Genomic DNA, 9,137 nt, shown 5'->3' on the forward strand with positions numbered 1-9,137 from the left:
CCCGTGAACAACCTTTGGAAATCTTTTTTCTTTTGTTTTTTATTATTGTTTTTTGTGAAGGAAATCACTTGCAAATTCACGCCACAATTGATAATGAGCCCCGAATTAGATGTTTCCAAGGCCCACTACTGACTCAAATTGGCTTAACGGGGATGGCAGGCCCAATATAGAGAGAAATTAGGCTTTGATTTGCAAATATGGTGCGGAATTGGGTTCAACGTGGACGGAAGGCCCAATAGAGTAATTACATCTCTTCCATAAGTAAACTTTTTAAAATTCTCAAATGCATGCATACACAAAACTAAACTGAAACAAGTTTAACAATTGACCTATCAACATAATCATAACTCAACTAGTTAGGACATATTATTGAAAAAAAAAAAGAAAAATCATAGTTAAGATATGCTAACGACAATTAGAAGTTGACTAAGTAATAGTTGGCATTTGGAAGCAAATATTCAATTTGATATCAAGAACCAATCCATCCCACATTGGATAAATCAAGAGACCTCTCACTCTTTATAAGATAAACAAACTACTTAATTGGTTGATTGTTTGACTTTCTTGTAAGGCTATAAATAGCCATTTTAGGGTTTGTATTGTCTGAGAGCTTTTGAATATAGAACTTGTATTCTTAGAGAGTGATCTCTAATCCCAAGGGAAGTCCATTCCTTGTTTGGTCATAAATTTGGCCTAATACCTTTTGCATAAAAAATAAAGGGACCCATAGCTTTTTATAAGATAGATGATTATTCCTTTCATTACTAATTGATTTTGAGATGAAACATCACGTTATCTAATACCGAGTATCAATAGACTAGGGTATCAAAGAAATGGATCGGTATGGTTTATTCATTTTCTGCATCATACTTTCTTCCTTGACTTGCTTTTTTGGATTTGAAATTGAACATCTGCACCAATGAACTATTATAATAATGATTTTGTCACAAATGAACTGATCTTCAAACTCAAATTTATTTACAACAAAAAATTTGAAATCCTAGATGGTAACGACAATAACATACACAACACTGAGAAGATTACAAAATCCAAATGGTAGAATGCCACAGGATGCTGCCTTATGCTGCTCTCCGCCCGGCCCGGTTTAGTGAACTGCTATGTACAGAAGGAAGAAAATATGCAACCCTTCTATTTTCTCTAAACCATTCAAGGAATCAGTTCATGAGAGCAGCATTTCAGCAGCAGCTGTTTCACTTCACCATTTCCCTAGATATCAGATACCGAAAAGTGAAGTTGTGCGATATCCATTCAATGTTCTTGCGGGACTTCCCATTTTGACATTTCCAAACACTTTTTCTTAGAGATTCAGGCAAAGACTTTTGGATCATTTCCATCAGACCAGTTGTGCACAATCTTGATTCTTTTGCAAATGATTCGATGATCTTCGGTAAAACGACTTTTTTGTCCTTGCGTATGCCAAATGTCGCTCGAATGTATTCATCTTTTGCTGTCTCTAGCTCCTGCAGAACTCTTTTGGGAGTGTATACACGAACCTGGAAGATGAGAAAGTTAGTTAGGATCTTGAGACTTTAAGACAAGACCACATATGATTAAGAAACAAAACAGGAAACTTAGCAAGGATGTTCTCAATACCGCAGGATCAGAATGGCAGCCTGTACAAAGTGCAAAATGTAAAAGGGGTTCCGACCGGTGGATTTTGTAGGCTTGGCGTTTATCTCCATTTTTCAATTTCGACTTCGAGGGAATAAGAAGAGAGAGCCACTGCAAACAGAAGAAACTTAAATCTTTTTATGTTGATCATAAAAACTAAGAAACTATCTGCACCTTTGTGAGTGACATTCCTATTATTTTTCCCTTATGGCATACCTGTCCAGGCCGAGGCACTCGGCATCCAAGTATTGAACTTTGTATGGTATCGACACTGATTGTTTGACCTCCAATGTTATATGCAGCCTGAATGGAGGAAGAAGTAAGAACACGATAATCATACAGAATTTACAAATCGTACCAGATCAACAAGACTCGCGGTTTACCTTCAAGAGAACAAACACCTTCTTCATATTGTTTTGAGGTATACCATAAGCCAAGTATGCCTTTCAAAAAACAAAGTAGATATTATTAGTTTGACCGTCTCTGAAGAACTAAAAAGACAAAGAATTCCAAACATTTCAAGTGGTGAAAAATCATTACATGCATCATCAGGGAATTGTGTACGTTGATCCAGAATGCTAGCTTTTCCTCATGATTCAACTTCCTCGGATCAACTTCCTCTAACTTGGATATAAGCGACCTGACAATGTATAAGTATAAACAGTAGACATGAGATGAATAAGCAATCACATTCCATACAAACAAAATCTTCTAGTAATATGACAAATGAACATCCACATGTTGCTTACCTGAAATCTTGTAACAAGTGCTCGATTTCGATCAATTTCTGACTATCCCTATAAATCCATGGCACTTCAACCATTGTGCTGTATGGACCACTGAACTCTTTAAGACCTTCCACATGAAAAGGATTATCCAACCGTAGATCAAAGGATGGATTGTTTCTGAACCCGGGACTCAACATATCAAACTGATCTTGTGGAGAGAATGCGCTGATTGGCGACGACGATGAAACTGGAGAGGAAAGACTGTGATGTGATGAAGGAGGATCTGAAAGTTTGCAATATATGGCTGATATGCACTTGACCATATCTTCAGAAAGACGATTGGCGCTCTCAGGTACATGGTCCAATATTTGAGTACCAAGGTACTCTGCTAGACTGGTTAAATTGGATGAAGCATTCTGAGCAAACTGCAGAAGAGGAACCATAAATCATAAAAGAATGAGATAAGCTTACACAAAGAAGATAAATATCTTTTATGGCTCCAAGCTCCACATCAAGCTAATAGAGCAAGTCCTCATTTTTTGATACTTTACAATCATTTATAATGAAATTCCATGTGATTAGAATTTACAGCAGAACAAGTTTGAGATGAAACAGAAGTGAAGTTGAATCAGACAGTTACCTCCATCATGGACATTGGTTGAGATAGACAAGGCCGTACAGCTTGACCCAAAGAATCCTCTGGAAGAGAAATTCTCTTTGAACAAACTGAATAATGTGATAATGATGACTGACAACGACGGACGCTGGAGTCCAACAGCTTGTCTGCACAAATTCCGCTATATTCCCTTACAGGATTTCCAAAAGAATCGTAGCCAGACTGAACAGCTTTGTCTTCCTTTTTCGATGTAATGTCAGGTATGCAATTCACAATATACTTGGCTTTTGGGGAGTTCATAGGCGATTTCAGTTTTTCGTCATTGGTGGATGGAGATGTAGAGGATATTTGTCCATCAAATGCTTTTCGATACAAAGAGAGAAGATATTGTTCTAAATGTGAAACTTCCAGTTCCAATACTGCAATCTCTTTGATCAACTCGGTGGCTGGCTGTAGTCATTAAAGCAGCTTTTAATACGTAGCATAATGTAAATTGTAGCAGGCTTGCAGTAGATTAGGTTCAAATTTTAATGTGAATCAATATGTGTTATAACCATATTCATAGAACCTCATAAATAGCTTTCTTCAACTCTCAAGACCACAAATATAAAAGATTACGACACTTTGCTAAACCAAAAATTTTAAGGAGTTACCTTAGGAACTTCAATGTCGTTCGTATTATCTTGAACTGATCTATATCCTAATGCATTTTCAAGTGTTGTGCGAACCTTGAACTGATCTTGCAATCTCTTTTCAAGCTGAAGAATCTACATTACATAGTTCACAAAAACAGGTGATCATTTAAGGTGCTAGACTGCAAAATTAATTCTTGTTGAGAATATTGTTCTGCTTTTTGGTGTTGAAACTTGGAAAATCAATTATCAAAAGAAAGTTAAAAGACCACAGAGTTTATTTTCTTTGTACCTCTTGTTTAAGAGAAGAGTGTATGTTCGTTTTTGGGAAGTTTTTCTTCTTCGTCTTCATGGATTCCTCGAAGTAGCTTGTGTCCTAGGACCAGATCAAACCCGAAAAACAAACTTCAAATATGATATATTAATTGTCTCTATAATGAGAATACGTTCAGGTTCAGCAGCAGGTTAGTCTTGTGAGTTAATGCTTGTAAACTCTCTTTTGGCCAAAACAATAACTCTAATTTCTTTGGAAGTAGAAGGCTTATAGAAGCTATCTTACCAGCTTCACACGATTTGAAGCTTCAAAGGACTTATCCAACTGTTCTTCCTCAACAGTATCTTTGACCATGTCTAGAAAGCTGGCAATGCAAAAAGAGCAAAGAAGAATAAAAATGCAGAAATGGAGAAAACAAGACCTTGGCCTTTTAATTCCATTTGTTTACACTTCAAATAAAAATATGTAATTATACTATGTTCCTTGAGTTCTCTAAAACAAAAAAAAAAAAAAAAGGAAAAGCAAATATTCCATTATCTTGCACCTGCACCCATGACCCAATCATTATATAACTATCAACTAGAGGAAATGGCGCAACCAAGATGTATATCAGAAAGATACAGAATATTAGGTGCGAAGACCCCTAACCGAGCAGATATTAAATATTTGCACCAAGCAACAGCTACAAAAACCGTATGATCCCAAGATCCATCTGTGATGATCTATATTTTTTCAGCCAAAACAAAAGGAAGGCATCTAATTTCCCTTATACATTCTCTAGATAGGTCATGATCCCACAAAATCCAAAGTGAAACAGTTAACCAAAACTTCCACATATTCTACCATTCTCACACGAGAACAGAAAAGGTAGAAAGACAGAAACACTAGAGAATTCAGATCTGAAGAAATAGAAAATGAGAAGGAAGTTAACAGGTGAACTAATTGTCAAAAGTTTCCAAAACCCATCTCAGGAAAATGGTGCTTGAAGAACAACAGGGAAGAAGAAAAGATACTGCTCTAGGAGCAGAGAACCAAGAGCAGTTTTCTTTAAACCTCTAATTTCAAAGTTTCAAAGTTTGGTAAGCCGACAGAAACAAATTGTTAGACTTTTTTACTATTTAACCAACTAATTAGGAGCCATTCCAGTGCAAGCCCACATTCGAGTGTTCAGAACAAAAGGAATAATCATTACTAACTAACAAAAACACTCAATGAAACATAGAAAAAAGAAAAGAAAATCACAATAGCATCAGAAGCTAACCTCTTGGAACGCTTGTGCAGTGGCATCTCTCTGTTATGCAACATTTGTGCACTAATTTCAGTCTCTTGAAACAGCATATCTGAGAAGAATCAGCTCTATCAGTAAATCACAAGTTAGGTGGGAAGAAGAAGAAGAAGAAGAAGAAGAAGACGAAAAAGAAAGTTACATTACCATAAACAAACAAGTTGATCACAGGAGGTCGGATTCAGAGTAAGAAGTTGAAGAAACAAAAGGGCATTCAGAAATCACAAGCTACACTCCAAATCTTCCTTCATTCATTCTCCATATTTAAGCAAAACACAGAGCTTTTGCAAGTGACCAGAAAGCGATGATGATACGGGGACTTCACGACACGAGAGTCTGAAGAAAGCAAGTAGCAAAAGAGCTGAAATGGGGTTGCATAAAACCCACAAATGCAGCTAAAAACCAAGCTTTTTGACCAATGAGCTTCACAATGAAGATGATTTCACCCTCTGAAAAATGTGGTATGGCTTTTGTAAACGGAGGGCTTTTGCATTAAAAGGGAAGAAAGCAGCTGGCTAAGAGGAGAGCTTTAAGTTTAGGAAGAAAAAGAAAGTTAACAACAACATTCATGCTCAGTAGACTCCTTAAATGTCAAAATGCTGAGAAAGTGGACAACTTTTCATGACCCGCAAACCGAAGATGCAATTACAAAGAGAAAATCAAGCTAATTTGACTGTTTAGAGGCAAATAAAATACAATAAACAGACAAACAAATAACAATAATTCCAATTTTTTGCCATTGTTAAGAATAGAAGCCTTCACATTAGACCCCAAATTCCACATTCTCTTCTCTTGTTGGCAAGTCAGTGGGAGTTGGTCACCGATCTCTCCTTCCTTGTCTTTTTGCTGACTTTTATATAGTAATTTGTTTCATTTACATTTGTCTCTTTTGTGACATAATTTTTTAACAATTTTATTCATTCTTAATTTACAAAACTTCTCTGTATTTTTTATACCTACTCTTTCAATAATTCATTCTTGGTTTCCTCTTCATGATCTGATGAAAAAAAAAACACCAAAAACAAAGATAAACTAAAATCAAAACATGTTACTGGTCACATGGGTGGATATCATTTTCAGAATTGAGGAGACATCATTGGTGAAATTTTGAGATTCATCCATTGGGACAAAGGCTGCAATTTCCACACGCCCTTTTGGATCTACAAATACAAATACAAATACAGAGAAAAAAAAAGGGTCATTTCTCAAGAAAATTAGATTTAACATCAAACCCAATAAAATAGTAAAAATATCCATTTCTAGCCTTGAACTTTTGTAACCATATCAATTTACACCCTTCAATATTTTCGGTTTGAGAAAACTTTGTGTGAAATATATAATTGTATCAATTAAATCCCTATAATTTCATAAATAGATCAATTCAGACACTTGTTTAGAATTTCGTTTGAGAATAGTTCATGCATTTACTCCAATAGTCTATTTTGTAAAACCAACATTTGAAGAATTTGAGAATCATGCCTGTATGATGTTTGAAAGTAAATATAATGAAAAGTCTATATTGATTGACTTATAAAAATTAGGAACTTAACCATAGATTTCACATCATATTAGTCATACAAAATTCAAAAGAAGGCGTTAATTGACACTTATAAAAGTTTAGTGTTCAAATCGAAATAACCCAAAAGTTCACAGATATAAATTGACATTTGTCCATAAAAATATAAAATTTGGGGTGATTTGAGAGGTAAAAGCTTTCAAACAAACAAATGGTTGAGGTAAAAGAAAAGTAGGGGGTGCCCTCAAAAGGAATGAAAAGAGGGGGATAAAGGAGACATTGGATACTTAGAAAGGGGAAGAGGGATTTGTGGGGTTTCTCTTTGTCTAAATGCCCTTTAATTTTAGATAATTTTGAAGATACCCACATTGTCTTTCAGCATCCAAGAAACTAACTTTTGTCACAGAATCCTCAAATATTAAATAAAGAAAAAAGAAAGAGATTTGATTATTGTATATATTTTTAAATTAAAAAAAGAAAAACCACTGTGATTTCTGGGAATTGACCTTCTCTTATATCGATACATAAAAGAAAAAGAAGGGGTTGTGCGTGTGTTAAGCTGGTGAGGTTTCTCTTTTTGTTGTCATATTCACTTGCTTTGCTTAGCTAAAAGGATGACTTTTTTTCCCCTTTTAATTTTCCCTTTACTTCTTAAAGAGAGAAAGAGAGATAAAGAGTATGAACAAACAAGAAATTTGCTATGGCAAGCAAGTCTCTGATCTCTCATATTATTCTGTTTAATGTTAAGAACAAAGTCAAAATCTGGGGAATTGGGCAGTGGCCTCATGTGGGTATTAATCTGATTGGTTAATACTTCAAAATTTATATTCAAATCTGGCAAAATAGTTGGGTTTGTATACTAATTACTCCAACTCCACATGATAAATTTCCACCTAATTTACTATTGATTCATATGTATATTTTTGTAATAGTTTGGGATAACCAATCGTGTATTATATTGTCATCTTTCAATAAATACATGCGAGACTTTTGGCCCACCGATTTGCAAAATTGATGTTAAATAACTCAATTCCACAAATTTCAGTGATTTTTTTAGAATAGATGATATTATTATACAACAACAAGAAGGATCTCATAGCCTAGGATCAAGGCAACAAAGCAACAAAGCACAAACAAATACAAGGCAACAAAACACAAACAAAGCCAATAAGAAAAAACTTGAACAAACCAAACATAAACGTAAAAAAAACCCCAAAACACCATAGAAAAAGCCAGAGAAGAGAAACCAAAACCCCACAACTAAGGACAACAACAAAACAGATAGCACAACAAGTTCAACAAGAAGAAAAGTAACCATAAACACACTAGATAAGACCAAAAAGATCAACCCGTCAAGAAGCAGCTCAAGCACGAACCGTAGAAATCATAAGCCAACTTCGACTTTCTAACTCCAATTCCAACATATTAATTCTAGATTTCAAAACTCAACTCTATTCCCTAATAGCCTATCATAGTTTTTCTCTCTTTTTTTTTCACTTAAAAGGATTCTTATATATCTATGACTTTTTTCTCAGATGATGCTAAATCATAACAATATCCTTAAACTTTGTTTTTGTTTAAAAAATATCCCTATGCAATATTACCCTTAAACTTTGTTTTTTTCTTCTAAGTATCCTTGATATGTTTGAAATATTTACGAGAGTTAGAAGGATAATATTATAATTTTGAAAAATACAGGTATATTTTATAAACAAATGACAAAGTTTAAAGATATTATATATATATATATATATATATATATAAAATTAAACATAAATGGTTAATATATGGAAATTTGGTGGCACATGCAGTGTAAGCAATGAGAAGTTGGAGTGAAGTAAGTTAGAGTAAAAATGAAAAAGAAAATAAAAGGTTATGAAGAAAAAGTAAATGAAAATGGGAAAAAGAAAGAAAGAGTATTGATTGAAAGAGGAAAAAAAGGTGGGTATGGTATTAGAGTATATAGTATAGAGTATAGAGTCCCAACATAAATGATATAATATTAAAGAAAAGTTGAAAACTTTTCCAAATGCATTTGGACAATCAAGTCAATGCCAATCATATCCAGCAAAAGGCATCTCTATCTCTTTCTCTTTCTTCTATCTAAAAAAATGGAGGCAAGTTTAAATGGCTCCAACAGCATATGTTAATGTCAGAAAATGACCATATAGTAGGACATGGACATCCTCTTGCATTCTTACTATATCCTTTGTTTCATTTATCTCAAGAAAATTTTCACGCATCAAAAAAATATCAAATTATTTATAATAATAATAATAAAATACTTATTAATATTGATATATTTCTATCGACATCTATTACATAATATCAATAATAGATTAGACTTCTATCATTTTCTATTATTGATAGACACTGATAGACTTCTATTACTCTCTATCAAAGAAAATTAAATTTTGTTATTTTATGTAAATAGTTTATTCTTTTTTTTTTATG

General features: G+C 33.9%; 1 protein-coding gene across 4 annotated transcripts; it reads right to left on the reverse strand.

Moving 5' to 3' along the window:
• Positions 1 to 925: 925 nt before the first annotated feature.
• On the reverse strand, positions 926 to 5,802 carry LOC120072780 (uncharacterized). 4 transcript variants are annotated; one of them, XM_039025270.2, is made up of 12 exons: positions 5,315 to 5,802; positions 5,144 to 5,222; positions 4,168 to 4,246; positions 3,901 to 3,984; positions 3,630 to 3,743; positions 3,001 to 3,426; positions 2,382 to 2,785; positions 2,173 to 2,272; positions 2,016 to 2,075; positions 1,849 to 1,935; positions 1,615 to 1,743; positions 926 to 1,514 (listed from the first exon to the last, which is right to left on the reverse strand). In XM_039025270.2, the coding sequence occupies exons 2-12, from the start codon at positions 5,218 to 5,220 to the stop codon at positions 1,212 to 1,214; spliced, it is 1,863 nt and encodes a 620-aa protein (XP_038881198.1). In that variant the 5' UTR covers positions 5,221 to 5,222; positions 5,315 to 5,802; the 3' UTR covers positions 926 to 1,211. The 4 variants fall into 4 exon arrangements, with proteins under 4 accessions (XP_038881198.1, XP_038881199.1, XP_038881200.1 ...); XM_039025271.2 differs by having other exon boundaries at positions 5,144 to 5,238; positions 5,315 to 5,674; XM_039025272.2 differs by lacking the exons at positions 5,144 to 5,222; positions 5,315 to 5,802 and adding an exon at positions 4,427 to 4,915.
• Positions 5,803 to 9,137: the final 3,335 nt, after the last annotated feature.

This window comes from Benincasa hispida, chromosome 3 (genome assembly GCF_027475165.1).
Source record: "Benincasa hispida cultivar pf3 chromosome 3, pf3_genome.v1.1, whole genome shotgun sequence".
NCBI lineage: Eukaryota > Viridiplantae > Streptophyta > Magnoliopsida > Cucurbitales > Cucurbitaceae > Benincasa > Benincasa hispida.

Coding starts and splice junctions, on each gene's coding strand:
- LOC120072780 (XM_039025270.2), bottom strand. CDS start 5,220: ATGCTGTTTCAAGAGACTGAAATTAGTGCACAAATGTTGCATAACAGA. Junction 3,744..3,900: donor ACTCTTCTCTTAAACAAGAG/GTACAAAGAAAA, acceptor TATGTAATGTAG/ATTCTTCAGCTTGAAAAGAG. Junction 1,744..1,848: donor GAGTGCCTCGGCCTGGACAG/GTATGCCATAAG, acceptor TTCTGTTTGCAG/TGGCTCTCTCTTCTTATTCC.